We start from the raw sequence: 18,085 nt of genomic DNA, 5'->3' as shown, positions 1-18,085 counted from the left end.
ACAATGTAACAGCAATATTTAGACTTAGGGATYCCACCTGTTAGATAAAATACGGAACGGTTCCGTATTTCACTGAAATTGTTTTTGAAATGATAGTTTACGGATTTGACCATATTAATGACCTAAGGCTCGTATTTCTGTGTGTTATTATGTTATAATTAAGTCTATGACTTGATATTTGATAGAGCAGTCTGACTGAGCGGTGGTAGGCAGCAGCATGTTCGTAAGCATTCATTCAAACAGCACTTTCGTGCGTTTGCCAGCAGCTCTTCGTTGTGCTTCAAGCATTGAGCTGTTTATGACTTCAAGCCTATCAACTCCCGAGATTAGGCTGGTGTAACCTATGTGAAATGGRTAGCTAGTTAGCAGGGTGCGCGCTAATAGCGTTTCAATCGGTGACGGCACTCGCTCTGAGACCTTGAAGTAGTTGTTCCCCTTGCTCTGCAAGGGCCACAGCATTTGTGGAGCAATGTATAACGATAAWTCGAGGGTGGCTGTTTTTGATGTGTTCTTGGTTCGAGCCCAGGTAGGAGCGAGGAGAGGGACGGAAGCTATACTGTTACACTGGCAATACTAAAGTGCCTATAAGAACATCCAATAGTCAAAGGTATATGAAATACAAATGGTATAGAGAGAAATAGTTCTATAATTCCWAAAATAACTACAACCTAAAACTTCTTACCTGAGAATATTGAAGACTCATGTTAAAAGGAACCACCAGCTTTCATATGTTCTCATGTTCTGAGCAAGGAACTTAAACGTTAGCTTTTTTACATGGCACATATTGAACGTTTACTTTCTTCTCCAACACTTTGTTTTTGCATTTTTTTAAACCAAATTGAACATGTTTCATTATTTATTTGAGGCTAAATTGATTTTATTGATGTATTATATTAAGTTAAATTAAAAGTATTCATTCAGTATTGTTGTAATTGTCATTATTACAGATAATAAAAAATAATAATAAGAAGAAATAAAATAAAAATAGGCCAATTAATCGGTATCGTCTTTGATTCTCCAATAATCGGTATCGGCGTTGAAAAATCATAAATCGGTCGACCTCTAAGTAGGATAGTTGAAGACTGACCATCTTTCTCATTCATGGGAGGCTTTCGGTCAGCTGGACGAAGCCATCTAGATGAGCTTGAGACTGGCCTGATTTCCAGGCACAACCATGTGTGATGCACACAACCGGTCAACATTTTAAGAACACCTACTCATTCAAGGGTTTTTCTTTATTTTTACTATATTGTAGAATAATAGTGAAGACATCAAAACTATGAAATAAAACATATGGAATCATGTAGAAACCAAAAAAGTGTTAAATCCAAATATATTTATATTTGAGATTCTTCAAATAGCCACCCTTTGCCTTGATGAAAGAATTTGAAGAATCCCAAATATTTGGATTTGTTTAACACTTTTTTTGGTTACTACATYATTCCATGTGTGTTATTTCATAGTTTTGATGTCTTCACTAATGATCGGCTTTGAAAAGCCAACTGACATTTACTCCTGAGGTGCTGACCTGTTACACCCTCTACAACCACTGTGATTATTATTATCTGACCCTGCTGGTCATCTATGAACGTTTGAACATCTTGGCCATGTTCTGTTATAATCTCCACCCGGCACAGCCAGAAGAGGACTGGCCACCCCTCAGAGCCTGGTTCCTCTCTAGGTTTCTTCCAAGGTTCCGACCTTTCTAGGGAGTTTTTCCTAGCCGCCGTGCTTCTACATCTGCATTGCTTGCTGTTTGTGGTTTTAGGCTGGGTTTCTATACAGCACTTTGTGACATCGGCTGATGTAAGAAGGGCTTTATGAATAAATTTGATTGATTGATTGTAGAATCAAAGAAAAACCTTTGAATGAGTAGGTGTTAAAACTTTTGACCGGTAATGTAGGCCTAGATAGAAATGTATTTTGTGACATATTGTGTGGTGGCCCTACTACCAGTGACTTTGCTGATAACTACTTGATTGAGGAAAAATGTACTTTAGTATGACTGAGATATGTGGTTGTCCCACCTAGCTATTTTCAGATGAGTTCACTAACTAACTAACTAAGTCGCTCTGGATAAGAGCATCTGCTAATTGACTAACATGTCAAATGTCCTGAGAAGGCATGTCCCTTTGCTACCCTGATTCAACCTTAGCAGACCTCAGGTCTGCATCCCAAATGGCAGTATGGCACCCTATTCATTTTAGAATGCACTACTTTTGACCAGCAGGTGATACCAATATCATATATGTCAATTGTATATCCATATTGCAGCAATATGACAGCTTAGGTTCTAGGATACCAGGAAGTTGTTTTTAATTTAAATGCATTGAATGCACAGAATGGAGAGTGTGAGTAGGTAGACAGTTATTCAGTCATTGTTAAAGAAAAAATGTAATAACTCACTGGATGATTATTTTATATGACCGGCTATATTGAATGAAAGGGTCGAGAGCCATTCCATCTCTCCTGTCTGTTTCAAACACCTTTGGAACTGTGAGATGAATCAGGGCAAAGGATTGAGGCTTCCATGCAGTAGTTTGATTAGGTACATCCTGGGATACTAATGCTTCTCTTGTACACTCTAACCTAAACACTGCTCACCTTGCAGCTTTACATAGAGGGATCTTTCATAATATTTTTACCTCAGTCAAACCCTAATGACCTACACCCGCATAGCCACATGACATCCATCATTGATGCAGACAGCACTCTGTGTGGTGTGTGACAAACCGGAACCTTTTGAGTTTTCACTTGCATTGACACCGATGGAGGACAAAGAAAAGGTGGTTCAGAAGCAAATGGTGGATTTATCTAGGAAATGTGCAATGTTGCTCAGGTCTAGGCCAACTTACTGTAAGCTATGTTCATTTGATATCAGAACTAAGTCAAAAACATTTAAGCCTATCCTTCAAAGATCTGGAATTAGATCAAAAACAGGATGGGGACTTCCTGTGTTTTCAGGTAACGCCTGTAATCCCAGAATGTTGTCTTGCAGCCAACTAGTCTGTGTCGAAGGAAAGGGTGAAGGATCTGTAGATACCTGCCCTTTTCTGCATTCATACACAGGGAGTTCGTCGGCCACTGGTCTTCTATGAATAGGAATACGACTCTGTCTAAAAACAGAAGGCCATATGGGCAAATAGCTCCTCTATGGACAACATGTGAATTACTGAGGACAAACTACAGACAACAAGCTGGCAGAAATGGGATTGGTTTATGAGTTCAGTTTCATTCCCTTGATTTAAACCATTGTTTAAACCGATAAAGTTTGGGTAGGTAAAAAACAAAACAATGCATTGTTAAAAGACAGGGATTCTAAAATAAATCTGTATTAAGCCTAAACTACAGCTAGATGTTATTGTAGTAATTCACTTCAAAGCCTATACGTTCTTCCTCAAATGAGGCTTGGATGAATTGAATATGAGAATGGATGAATATCCCTGTCAATATCCGTTACTAACAGATAAACCCTTTCCTCTGTCTTCAGTCAACCTTTAATAGGCTTATGCTCAATACCCTTTCTCTGGTTAATGCACTTTTTCAAAGGATTTAGGCAGAGCACCACAAATCCTTATTAACTAATCATAATCCATATGGTGCGGTTTGAGATTCAGGGACGGACAATTGGATGGAGTAAGACAAACTAAATGCATAGGCCTAGAATCTGAAATCTAGGCTACTTTAACATTTGTTCCCATAACTGGAAATTGTAATTGTTCTTGTTCTGAGTGTTTACAAGCCTAATTGAAGAAATTGTAGACAGCTGCTATGGTGACCCTGAGTGCCCTATGAGAGGCAGCCATGACAACCAGTCTTTCAGCCTAAATAGAACTACATTTGGCAGCTCAGCCCACATGCAAGAACTAAAAAGGCATAATTGTTCTACCATACCTTGCCATTCTGCCCATTCCACTGTGGCAAACTCAGTCCTTGGGACCCCAAGGGGTGGACGTTTTGGTTTTTGCCCAAATCATTACGTTTTGATAATTTGATTCAGCTGTGTAGTGTTCGGGCAAAAACCAAAACGTGCACAAAGTTTGGGAAACGCTGGGCTAAACATGGGGTAGCTACTCATTTAACAAAAATGGCTAAATAGCATAAAAGTCAAATTATTCCCCAGAATCACAGTTCTTCAGCCGTCAACCAACTTAATCGAGAATGTCACCTAGGCTATTACATTTTTTATTTTATAATGACTTTACTCAAAATGTAGGTTACTTTGCCTATGGTTACACTGGGATCAGCCAGTCTGCATTTTTAGAGTTATTTTTGCATTGGAACGCAGTGACGTTGGAACACTGGTGCCTGTTGCTCTGGAATCCTGGCCACTGAGGTCATTCACAGAGTTGTCTGCTTACATCACAGCTCCGGCAAGTCACTTGAAACAGGCAGGGGAGAGAAGGGAAGTGGCAAACATCCTAAGAGTGCTGGAAGTCAGAGACAGGGCTACTGCTGTCCATGGGCCACAGTACAATCAGACTATTCACTATAGCTAGGCTAGTCTAAACCTCAAGTTCTCCAGACCAAAGAAAACTAATCTAAAGCTRACCTACGTACTCAACTGTTGACACATTCAATTAGGGCTGTGATGGTAATTGAAAAACTAACTGACAGTTATGGATGAAGACAGCCAAGAAAATAAAATAACCGTCAAAAACGTTTATAGGTCTACAATCATTTTATATTATTTTTTACAATTGTATTTACTTAATTTTCAGGTAGATAAACTTGAACTAATAGCGGGAGTGTTTACTAAGGATTATAAGCAATTGTTTTGCTTATTTAGTCTGTCTACATCTCTTTTTTCTAACTGTCGTTCGATGCCCGAGCAGCGAATCCGCTAGATGCATGGGGGTGTAGAAGCGCTGGCCTATTGGCTATGGCACCTTAGTAAATTATAATAATAATAAATGGTTTGATAMGTGGACTTTCTTTTATACAACGCATGTTTTCATTGCTTGCTATTAAATAAATCTGTCTTTTAAAAAAGGGTGGATATGTCTGACTATTCATTAATTATGCAACAGCAGACGACAAGGTTGTTCTGGCTCTGAAGCCGATAATGCACTAATGTGTCAAATGGACAACGCACCAATCCTGTCCAACCTGGCATGGTATAATTTGATATGGAATCTTTCATTAAATTTATAGCCTAATCAACAATATATAGGATATGAATATGTTGTGTGTGTTTGCTTCCATTTTAATGATTGCGATAGTATGAAGATGAAATGTACATAGATGTTTCCCCTTTATACTTTGCTTGTCTATTATCTTATACCCTACTTTCAGAAAGCCGAAGGTAGGCCTAGGTTTTTTTATGTTTTAAGGAAAGGAGAAATATTTGCTTGTGTCTGACATACTCTGGTGGCTTTGATTGACGGGTCCTTTTACAAGGGAGTGTGTGAGTTCCCTGATTATCTCTATAGGCCTATATGTCCATTCAGAATGTTTTCCAAAGTAGCCTTTCTGGACTCTCTCTCTTTAATAAGAATCAAACGCTCCTGTCATGATTTAATCTTGTAAAAGGCCCATTTTCAGTAAAGGCCCTTTCTCACCAAGTCCATTATTTTTTGTCCAAATAACTAGAAAAAAAAAAAAAAAAAAAGAGAACATGTCTTGTTATTGACGCAGGTTCACACCAGTTGTGAAATATCATCCAGTAACAATCAGTCAATTATTTACTCAAAACTGGTTAAAAGATGCAAAAATCAAACCCATCTACCTGGGACACTGCCACTGACTGGCTGTGCACTGCCACTGACAGTTCTGTGGGTTCGTTGTGTGAATCACTTCATTAATTTCTCTTCCTGTTTTTTTACATTTGCAATGCAAATGTAAAAAATWATCACATCACACCAGAGCTAGGCTACATGTCGCTCTCGCCATTCAAACTTGTAGCCCATTTTATAGTCATTCAGCAGGCAAGAGGTTTGAACAACGCTTTTCTCCTTGAATAGGCCTAGTATATCGTTTTTAAAACAGCTCGAAATAAGTTTCAAACTACACTACAGTTCAAAAGTTTGGGGTCACTTAGAAATGTCCTTGTATTCCATGAAAACATACATAAAATGAGTAGCAAAATGAATAGGAAATATAGTCAAGACGTTGACAAGGTTATAAATAATGATTTTTAAATGAAATAATAATTGTGTCCTTCAAACTTTGCTTTTGTCAAAGAATATTCCATTTGCAGCAATTACAGACCTTTGGCATTCTAGTTGTCAATTTGTTGAAGTAATCTGAAGAGATTTCACCCCATGCTTCCTGAAGCACCTCCCACACGTTGGATTGGCTTGATGGGCACTTCTTAAGTACCATACGGACAAGCTGCTCCCACAACAGCTCAATAGGGTTGAGATCCAGTGACTGTGCTGGCTACTCCATTACAGACAGAATACCAGCTGACTGCTTCTTCCCAAAAAAGTTCTTGCATAGTTTGGAGCTGTGCTTTGGGTCATTGTCCTGTTGTAGGAGGAAATTGGCTCCAATTATCGCCATCCACAGGGTATGGTGTTGCAAAATGGAGTAATAGCCTTCCTTCTTCAAGATACCTTTTACCCTGTACAATTCTCCCACTTTACCACCACCAAAGCACCCCTAGACCATCACATTGCCTCCACCATGCTTGACAGATGGCGTCAATGTCACGGCTGTTGAAGGAAGTGGACCAAGGTGCAGCGTGGTAAGCGTACATTTTATTTTATTTTAAAAAATGACACCAACAAAACAACAAACGAGAAAACAACCGTGACGTTAAAGGCTATAGTGCCAACAAACAAAGACAACTTCCCACAAAGACAGGTGGGAAAAAGGGCTACCTAAGTATGGTTCTCAATCAGAGACAACAATAGACAGCTGTCCCTGATTGAGAACCCTACCCAGCCAAAACATAGAAATACAAATAATAGAACATAGAATACCCACCCCAACTCACACCCTGACCAAACCAAAATAGAGACATAAAACGGATCTAAGGTCAGGGCGTGACAGTCAAGCACTCCTCCAGCATCTTTTCATTTGTTCTGCGTTCCACGAATGTTCTTTGGGATCCAAACACCTCAAACTTAAATTTGTCTGTCCACAACACTTTTTTACAATCTTCCTCTGTCCAGTGTGTGTTCTTTTGCCCATCTTAATATTACATTTTTATTGGCCAGTCTGAGATATGGCTTTTTCTTTGCAACTCTGCCTAGAAGGCCAGCATCCCAGAGTCATCTCTTCACTGTTGATGTTGAGACTGGTGTTTTGCGGGTACTAATTAATGAAYCTGCCAGTTGAGGACTTGTGAGGSGTCTGTTTCTCAAACTAGACACTAATGTACTTGTCTGTCTTGTTTTGCACGCTAGGATATTTCTTAACGTAGCTCTTTATTAGCTAGCTATAACTGGCATGTTCACGTATCGCCAACCAGGATCAAACTGACCATCACCTAACCATATGGGTGGTCTTAACCAATCATAGCACAGTATGATATGGCGGTAAAATGCATCCAATTATAATTCAGTATGTTTACACATATGAATATTACATCCCCCTTCTTTTAAAACAAAAGAAAAATGTTTACATATTCTAAGCATTTCTTTTGAAAACATGCTCTGCAGTTTGAACTCAAGGCAAGTAACCATTTATATTGCATACTATACCAACTGAATCAACATAGACTCTGAAACAATAATACAACATACTGTTACTTTTCAAACAAGGGATTCTCAGCAACTCAGCTTTCACTGTAGAAATAACATCTTAACATTTCAAGTGAACTTTCAATAACAAGTTTACAGTCTGGAACTCTTTTAGGGCAGCAATCCGRCTACACCCTTTGACATTTCACAGGTCTAGGACAGCTCTGGGCTTGACCTCTCTTCCTGACCTTGTGCGATATGATGCTGAGCATGCTTCTGTGTCAGTCAACAGTTCTTGTGGTGTTGCAGGTAAGTATGGTGTATGTTGTGCTGTGTGTGTGTTTAGTCCATCACGTTCTCTTTCAGGGGAACAGTTCATCAGTGTGTTGTTCTTTTGTGTTCAGTAGGTGACGACGATTGCGGCGGTACACTGCTCCTTCTGCGGTGCGCATGTGATATGAACGTTCAGTGTCAGCTGGCTGGATGATGACTGCTGGCTTCCAGAGGCCATGCTCTTGGATTCTAACTTACTCTCCGTCGATCAGTGGTGGCAGTGGTCTAGCTGACCTGTCGTAGTATCGCTTTTGTTGTTGTTGTTGTCTCTGTGCACGTTTTCCATGCATTTCCTTGTAGCTGACGACCTCAGGTTGCAGCTGCTGGTTGGTGCTGGGAAGGATTGAGCGAAGTCTGCGGCTCATCAACAGCTGGGCTGGTGATTTGAAGTTGTCAACTGGAGTGTTGTGGTATTCGAGGAGACTGATGTAGGGGTCTCTCTTGTCTGCTTTTGCTTTATCCATGAGTGATTTAACAATCTGCACTGATTTTTCAGCAAGGCCATTACTTTGAGGATAATGTGGGCTTGTGGTGACATGTGTAAACTCCCATGCTTTGTGAAGGATTCAAACTCATTTGATTTGTAACAGGGCCCATTGTCAGATATTAAAGTCTCTACAATGCCATGCCTGGCAAAGGCTGCTTTCAGCTTGTGTATCACAGCTGCAGATGTGGTGCTGTGAAGCTTGTCGAGTTCGAAGTATCTGCTGTAGTAGTCCACTGTTACGATGTAGTCCTCGTTGTTCCAGGTAAACAGATCGGTTGCCACGACCTGCCAGGGTCGGTCTGGGATACAGTGAGGTAACATTGGCTCTTTGGTGTTTGAGGGGCGTCGTTCAAGACATATGGCGCATTTACCAACAATGTCCTCTATTTGTTTGCACATTCCGGGCCAAAACAAAATGTCCCGTGCTCTCTGTTTGCACTTTTCCATGCCCATGTGTCCAGCATGGATCTTTGTCAAAATCTCTTCTCTGAGACTGGTAGGAATAATGATTCTCTCCTTTGAAAATTATTCCGTTGATCTGTGATAGTTCATCACGATGGTTCCAGAATTCTGCGACGCTCTCGAGCGCCATTATTTCCTCCTCTCTCACGGCCATCTCATCCTGCTAGTGACTTTCTCAGCTGTGCAGTCCCTTTTCTGTTTCTGTTTTTAGTGATCATTTCCTTCACGTTTTGTGTCACTTCTGTGTAAGTTGCTGTACACAGTGTGCACTTGCATGCCATGGGCCATTCACTGAGGCTGCTGCTCTTATAGGGTAGAAACATGTCTGGAGTTGCGATGTCTGCGACCGCCGTGATGAGGTGTCACTGTTCGGCCTTGGTTATGGAATCACGCAACGGTTTCTGTCCCGGACTCTAGCTTATTTTCAACTCTTGATGACAGCTACATGAACGAGCTAACTGAAGAATTATTCATGATTATTATTTTGACCATGGGCTTGTCACTTATGAAAATTTTTGAACATCTTGCTAGTTCTGTTATAATCTCCACCCAGCACAGCCAGAAGAGACTGGCACCCTCATAGCCTGGTTCCTCTCTAGGTTTCTTCCTAGGTTTTGGCCCTTTCTAGGAGTTTTTCCTAGCACCGTGCTCTACACCTGCATGCTTGCGTGTTTGGGGTTTTAGGCTGGGTGTCTGTACAGCACTTCGAGATATTAGCTGATGTACGATAAATAAACTTGATTTGATTGCCTGGACGGTGAGTGATTGGTGAAGTCTTATTTTTGTAGTTGAAGGATCATTCTCTGTAGCCTGGCGGGGCGCGCTAGTGGTTTCCTCATGATTGACTCAAGGGGCTTGTGGTCGGATTCCACAATGACTTGTCGTCCATATATGTACTGATGGAAACGTTTACATCCGAATAGAATGGCGTAGAGCTCCTTTTCAATTTGAGTGTAGTTCACAGTCTGTGAGAGATTTGGAAGCGTAGCCGATGGGCTTTCCTTCTTGCAGTAGCACTGCACCTAGTCCATACTTCGACGCGTCCACTTGGAGTCTGAGCTCTTTGTCGGYGTCGTAGTAGGCAAGGATTGGTCCTGGTTCTCTCGTGATCAAGTCTTTCACATTCTGGAAAGCAATGTCGTGTTGCTTGTCCCAGAGAAACTCACTGGACTGCTTTAGCAGTTGACGCAGGGGTGCATTAGCATTGGAGGGGCTGGGTGCGAACTTGGCTAAGTAGTTGACCATGCCAAGCACTGTTTCCAGCTCTGCACGGTTCTTTGGTGGCTCCATTTCTTTTATGGCTAAGATCTTCTGTGGATCTGGCTTGATTCCAGTCGCTGTAAGAAGATGTCCGAAGTAGCTGACCTCTGTAGCGCCGACTGTGCTCTTCTCGGGGTTGAGCCGGACCCCTCTCTCGCGGGACCTTTGCAGCATCGCGCGGAGGTTTCTGTCGTGCTCCTCTTTGGTTCGACCATAGACAAGGATGTCGTCCACAATTGCCACAACTCCGTCGAGGCCTTCGTACACATCGTCGATCTTTCGCTGAAACTCGGCTTGGGCTGAGATAATCCCAAAAGGCGGGCGACGGAACCTGTAGCATCCAAACGGTGTGTTGAATGTTGTGAGCTTAGATGACTCTTCTGTGAGCTTGATAGCCCAGTAGCCTGATCTAGCGTCCATTACACTGAAGTAGTGTGCTCCCGCTAGCTTGTGTGTGATGCCATCTAYCGTCGGTAAAGGATAATGGGGGCGTTTGWTAGCCTTGTTCAAGTCTCTTGGGTCGAGYRATACTCMGAGCTTGCCTGTGCGTGGTTTCTCCACCACCACTAASGCYTTTACCCAGTCAGTCGGTTCRGTAACCTTGGTGACTATGTCAGATTGCTCCATGCTCTCCAACTCTTTCTTCAGACGGGCACGGAGAGCAAGGGGAATCTTTCTCGGTGGGTAGACCACAGGGATTGCGTCAGGGTCAAGGTGAATGGTACATTCTCCTGGGAATAATCCTATTCCTGGAAAAACATCATCAAACTCCTCCAGTACATTGTCTGTCTCTACTGGTGCTGTCACTGATAAAACTAGCTTGATGAGGTCCATGTCTAAACATGCTTTAAGACCTAGCACTGCAGGTGCTCTAATGTCAACAACATAAAAGTCCAACATCATGTCACTTTCCTTGTATTTGCATTTGAAGGTGCATGTGCCTTTTACTGGGAGCTGTTCACCACCATAACCAGTCAGTCTGCACGTGGTGGGCTGTAGCTCACACTCAGATGTCAAGCTGTGGTACTTATTCAGAGGAATAATGTTTACTTGTGCACCAGTGTCTAGTTAGAACTTTAGCTTTGTGCCTTGTGTTCCTATCTCAATGTCAGCAAAGGCTTGCTCTGTCTCTGATATTTGACTTTTCTGTGTCACTAAATCAAAACAGTTCATCAGCGTTTGACTCTTTGATTGACATTTCATCTTCACTCACTGTGTGTACTGTTTTTCCACYGTAAGCTCTGCACACTTTTGCAAAGTGATTCCATTTTCCACATTTAGTACACTGTTTGCCTTTAGCTGGGCAATTTCCTTGTTCGCCATGCACTTTGTATCCACAATATCCACATGTTTTGGGGCGTTTTGAYTATGTGTCGCTCTGTTTTGGAGTTATGTCTCGCTCTGTGCTAAAACGCGCTCTCTGCGCACCGGAAGGGTGCTTTGATGTCTGCCTGACTGCGTGCACTGCTTGTTCACGTGATGCCGCGCGAAATGGTTTTCATCTGAGCCTGTGCTAGCTCATGAGATCTGGCTATGTCGATAGCTTTGTCCAGCGTTACCTCAGACCCAACATTCAAAAGTTTCTCTCTCACTCACGGTGAGTGTATTCCAAATACAATACGGTCCCTGACCATCTCATCCTTGTTTGCATAATCACAGTCTTTCACAAGCAGACGCAGCTCAGTCACAAACTGTTCAAAAGACTCGCTAGCTCCCTGTACTTTCTCATGGAATTTGTACCTAGCGAATATCGCATTGGTCTTCGGCACAACATAAGCTTCAAAACAATCGTAGTATGTTTTCAGTACCTTTGATTCAGCCTCGGTAAGTGTCCATGTGTTGTAAATATCTCTCCCCTTTTCACCGATCCAGAGGAGTAGGCAGCTAGCTGCACTTTTCCTCTTCTCCTCTTTCCATCAGAGGACCCGTGAACATGAGCTCCACATGCTGTTTGTACTTACGCCATGCATCGGGTAAGTTTGTAGACTCCCAGTCCATTCGAGGTGAAGGAACTCCAGAAAAATCCATATTTTAAGACCTTTTACTCTGACACCATGTCTTGTTTTGCACGCTTTGTACAAAATAATAAAATGCAGTACTACAGGATATTTCTTAACGTAGCTCTTTATTAGCTAGCTATAATTGGCATGTTCACGTATCGCCAACCAGGATCAAACTGACCATCACCTAACCATTTGGGTGGTCTTAACCAATCATAGCACAGTACGATATGGGGGTAAAATGCATCCAATTATAATTCAGTATGTTTACACATATGAATATTACATTGTCCTCTTGCTCAGTTGTGCACCAGGGCCTCCCACTCCTCTTTCTATTCTGGTTAGAGACAGTTTGCGCTGTTCTGTGAAGGGAGTTTTCATTTAACTAGGCAAGTAAATTAATTATTTTCAATGAAGGCCTAGGAACAGTGGGTTAACTGCCTTATTCAGGGGCAGAACGACAGATTTTTACCTCATCAGCTCGGGGATTCGATCTTGCAACCTTTCGGTTACTAGTCCAATGCTCTAACCACTAGGCTACCTGCCGCCCCAGTACAGTGTTGTATGAGATCTTCAGTTTCTTGGCAATTTCTCGCATGGAATACCCTTAATTTCTCAGAACAAGAATAGACTGACGAGTTTCAGAAGAAAGTCCTTTGTTTCTGGCCATGTTGAGCCTGTAATCGAACCCACAAATGCTGATGCTCCAGATACTCAACTAGTCTAAAAAATAGCTTCTTTAAAATCAGAACAGTTTTCAGCTGTGCTAACATAATTGCAAAATGGTTTTCTAATGATCAATTAACCTTTTAAAAGGATAAACTTGGATTAGCTAACACAACGTGCCATTGGAACACAGGAGTGATGGTTGCTGATAATGCGCCTCTGTAGATATTCCATTAAAAATTAGCCGTTTCCAGCTACAACAGTCATTTACAATGTCTCCACTGTGTTTCTGATCAATTTGATGTTATTTTTAAAATGGAGGGGGAAAAAGTGTTTTTCTTTCAAAAACAAGGACATTTCTAAGTGACTACACATACATACAATTACACACATACTACAAGTCAAACGTTTGGACACCTACTTAGGGTTTTTCTAAAAAAAAATCTATGTAGAATAATAGTGAAGACATCAAAACTATGAAATAACACATAGAATCACATAGTAACCAAAAAAGTGTTAAACAAATCACAATATATTTTAGATTCTTCAAAGTAGCCACCCTTTCCCTTGATGACAGCTTCTAACACACTTGGCATTCTCTCCTGGAATGCTTTTCCAACAGTCTTGAAGGAGTTCCCACATATGCTGAGCATTTGTTGGCTGCTTTTCCTTCACTCTGCGGTCCAACTCATCCCAAACCATCTCAATTGGGTTGAGGTCGGGTGATTGTGGAGGCCAGGTCATCTGATGCAGCACTCCATCGCTTCACAATGGAACCAAGCAGGTTAGCGTTCTTTGGTCATGAATCTTGTTCTGGAGGTAGCTCTGCAGGGGTCACTAGCTAGCACAGCCACAAAGTCATACATTCAGATTTTAAACCTAACCTTAACCACACTGCTAACCCTAACACCTTAAATTAAGACAGTCTAATTTTMGTTTTCATAAATTTTGACAATATAGCCAATTTTGACATTGCTGCTGGCCTAAGGAGAAAAATCGCTCAGTTCTGCCTCCAGAACAAGACTCATGACAATAAACATCAACCGGTATTTTTTAAAGCCACGATTAAAATGATTAAAGCCTAAGACAAATACCTATCATTTCTCAGACAACAACCCAATGGTGTTTGAGTCATTGAGGTATCTGATGTTATCACTGACTCATCCTAGCCACTGAACATCATATCATTCTCATAATCAGACGACACATTATCTTGGCCTATTCATGGATGACTGAACATATTGTTAACTGACCCCTTAACATAAAGTTTCTTTCCCAGGATATTAACAAATAAAACTAAAAATAGGCCTGGTAGAACATTCCCAGGATTCCCTCAAGAACAACTACATCCATTGAAAACATAACTGTGCCGAAGTCAAAATATTCAATTTTTCATAAAGAAAAAGCTCTCTTCCAGTCAATCTTCAAGTAGGCAGCCATCTTGCATATTAACATGACCACTGTCAACAACATCATTATGCTTCTGTTCTCCAATGTATCACTCCTGTCCTTTAAAGGTTCAGGGTCGTTCCATTTCATTACGGCAAGCCATGACACCCACCATCTCAGATTGTTCTAAAAATCATTTCTGTAATTAGAAAAGATAAGATTATCATTCCTGCAACATTATTTTGTTTAAATATAATTTTATCTCTGAGAAATTAAGCTAATTGATTGCACTCAAATTGGCCATTTTAATTTATAGTATTCAATAAATATACTACCTAATGTAACCGATGTGAAATGGCTAGCTAGTTAGCGGGGTGCGCGCTAATAGCGTTTCAATCGGTGACGTCACTCGCTCTGAGACCTTGAAGTAGTTGTTCCCCTTGCTATGCAAGGCCCGCGGCTTTTGTGGAGCGATGGGTAACGATGCTTCGAGGCTGGCTGTTGTCGTTGTGTGCAGAGGGTCCCTGGTTCGAGCCCAGGTAGGGGAGAGGAGAGGGACGGAAGCTAAACTGTTACACTAACATCCGATTTGGACCAATGTTTTTCTAACAATAAGTAAGACATGAGGAATGCAAAGAAAATGCCAAAAAGCCACCCACGGACCCCCCACACCAATGAGCATACAGTTCTCTATGTCTAACAAATTGTATGGATCTGCGGCTCAGCGTATTGTTTCTTCATTCTGTGTAATGTATTCTCAGTGAATTTGGTGATGTTTTTCTCCCCTGTTCATGGAAATTAGTAATTAAAGTTGTTAGGTTTATGTCCCATCCTACATTCTGATAATAACCATTTCAAACCACTAGATGGCAATGTTCCTGCTATTAGGTAGTATATTTTTCTACATATTGGGTTTCCTTAGCCTGTAAGCAGTTTATGGACAAGGTATGACAGCAACCCATGCTTTGGTTTGTTTACCTGACCACTTCAATTTTTTGCATTTGTGGCACAAGTCCAATGGAAGTCACTGGTACCTTTATTAGCATTTTCACACTTCATATCTAAATCATCATTGAGTTACACAATCGATTGTTTTATACTTTAGGGTGATTTGGACATGAAGTGTGAAAATGCTAATATAGGTACCATTGACTTGCACTAGATTTGTGCCACAAATGCTAGACAGTTAGCATTCGAAACAGTGGACAACAAAACCAAAGCATGGATTTCTGTCAACCTTGTCCATAGATCGAATACAGGGTAAGGAAACCAAAATGTCCTTTGTAACCTGGAACAGCACCATCTAGTGGTCAGAACCTGGTCATTTCAMAATGTAGGATGGGACATAAACCTAACTTCAATGACTCCTTTATCTGAACAGGAAGATTTTTTTTATTTTTTTTAAATCACCAAATTCACTGGGAATACATTATGTAGAATGAATAAACAATACTCCAGAGCCGCAGCTCCATACTACTTGTCAGACAGAGAACTGATACTGTATACTCGTTGTTGGGTGGGATCGGCGTGGGGTGTGAGTCAGATCCATGAGGGGGCTTTTGACAATTTCTTTGGATTTCTCATGTCTAACTCATTGCTAGAAAAGAAAGTTTGGTCCAAATCAGATGTTTGATACTATATTTACTGAATATTATATGAATTCTATCAACTAAAATGGTACATTTGCAATCGATTATCTTAATTTCTCAGAAATCAAATTATATTTCAGTAAAATCTTACCTCATTTGCACACACTGTATATAGACTTTTTCTATTGTGTTATTGACTGTATGTTTGTTTATTCCATGTGTAACTCTGTGTTGTTGTTTGTGTCGCACTGCTTTGCTTATCTTGGCCAGGTCGCAGTTGTAAATGAGAACTTGTTCTCAACTAGCCTACCTGGTTAAATAAAGGTGAAAAAAATATATAATAATAATAATAATAATGTTGCAGGAATGCTAATCTTATCTGTTCCTAACAGAAACAATATCAGGGCAATCTGAGATGGTGGGTGTCGAAATCCCCTTTCTTGGGCTTTTTGAGGTGGAACGACCCTTCAATAATAATTTGAGAGAGAGGAGCAGGAAAAACCCTAGAAATCAATCCAGTCTATACATGTCATTACAGTTCAATTACCCAAAGTAGCTCTAGGTAGCTTATAGCATGACCAAGGAAATGCAAATCCAATGCAGGCCAAGACTAATTGTGAAAAATAATTTATGGARGCAAACATCAAGAGAAAACAATACAGAACGGAATCCAAGCTTATCAAAAAACTATAAAAACATTGAAGAAAATCCAGTAGCGGAAAGCAAAGGATGTTTTGTCTAAGCATAATATTATTGAGCATCCCTTTCTATTCATCGAAGTGAGTGAGCTACCATGACAACAGTCCCTGCCTATTGGTCCTGTGTGGCTCAGTTGGTAGGGAATGGCATTTGCAATGCCAGGGTTGTGGGTTTGATTTCCACGGGGAACCAGTAAAAATGAAAATGCATCCACTCACTACTGTAAGTCGCTCTGGATAAGAGCGTCTGCTAAATGACAAATGTTTATGTAAACATGACCACAGGATGTAGGCTACAAAGGCACATCAGTTCAAATGTAGCTAGCAATTCTTAGATCAAACCCTGCCTGGACGTAAAGACATGTAATCAATAAATAGCATTGCAATTAATCAGGCCAGTAAATTAACACCAGCTGAGAGCAATTACATTATGCGCTCATCTTCCTCTGATCACAAGTCACAACCATATTGCATAGTGGTGGTAATGCTGCAATCCTATTAGCTACATGTTCACCAGTGAGGAATGTCATTTTCAGAGGGTCAAAACTCACATACATCACCTTGTCAATTCCTACTGCTCATCATCCAGCCCCAACAATAGGATCTAACTTATTCATGTAGATACATAATAAGGTGCCTGAAAATCCCCCATTACTGGTGGTAGTGGCGTGAATTGTCCACTGATAATATAGACGTGTTACTGTTAAATTAACAGCTTTTTATGTATGTTCTGTGTGTAGTCTATGATGGGGCTTTGGAAATAAGCATGCAAAGTATTGGATATTAGGCTACTGCTCAGACCTATGATTTCATATGAATTGAAAGAATGTCAAGAAGAAGAAATGACCTTCATTTATCTTTGGTTGTTGCTATATTTCATTTTTTGGACATATGATGCACATGGAATTCTTAAAGAGCCTTTCGTGTGTTCTAGCCACTTGACAAAAATATGTAATTCAATCTCTCCATCATGACTCACCTTAAACAAATATGAAATAAAGTAGGAAGTTGGATATCCTTCTGTTGGGTGGCAAATATGCACCAGTGCAATGGCAACTACTCAAATTATACTTACTGTGGCATGATCGACAAAGCCAATGTACATAATCGCACAATACGGTCAACCAATGGTGTCATATTATATATGGGGTAAATTATGTCTATGGTTACTGGGAAGTAGATGCTTGTTCCCTTAAGCCATGTGCCATTTTTTCCAACCATGACACTGATGTTATATGGCAACGTTGGAATAGGATTTTTAGATGTCAAAATGAACAGAACATTTCTCACCTCAGTGCACAATGCAGTTATGAAGAAGCTTTGAAAATTGGCTGTCCATCTTACCATATACGCGCACCCATCCTTGTTGCTGACATAAAGAATCCCGCAGGATTCGGTCCACCACTGGATCCAAGGAAATAAGTCCACCATGAAGAGAATCCACGTCGCCTGTGACTAAGTCGGTCTGCATACTAGAATCACCTTTCCAATAACTTCCAAGTAGAAACTGTGTCCAAATCGGAAAGTCCACAACGTAACGTTAATCCTCAAAAGGAAGCAATGACGTTAACTA

General features: G+C 40.8%; 1 protein-coding gene across 1 annotated transcript in view; it reads right to left on the bottom strand.

The window, feature by feature from the left end:
* LOC111979131 (ras GTPase-activating protein nGAP) overlaps positions 1-18,085 on the bottom strand; it is a 108,014-nt gene extending 89,929 nt beyond the window's left edge. Inside the window, exon 1 of the mRNA XM_024009449.2 lies at positions 17,857-18,085. Coding sequence (XP_023865217.1) covers positions 17,857-17,983 — 127 coding nt within the window. The 5' untranslated portion in view covers positions 17,984-18,085. The remainder of the gene's footprint in view (positions 1-17,856) is intronic.

Source organism: Salvelinus sp. IW2-2015, linkage group LG19 (assembly GCF_002910315.2).
Source record: "Salvelinus sp. IW2-2015 linkage group LG19, ASM291031v2, whole genome shotgun sequence".
Lineage (NCBI taxonomy): Eukaryota > Metazoa > Chordata > Actinopteri > Salmoniformes > Salmonidae > Salvelinus > Salvelinus sp. IW2-2015.
Note: the sequence above shows the minus strand (reverse complement) of the source record. Positions and strands in the feature narration are given on the sequence as shown.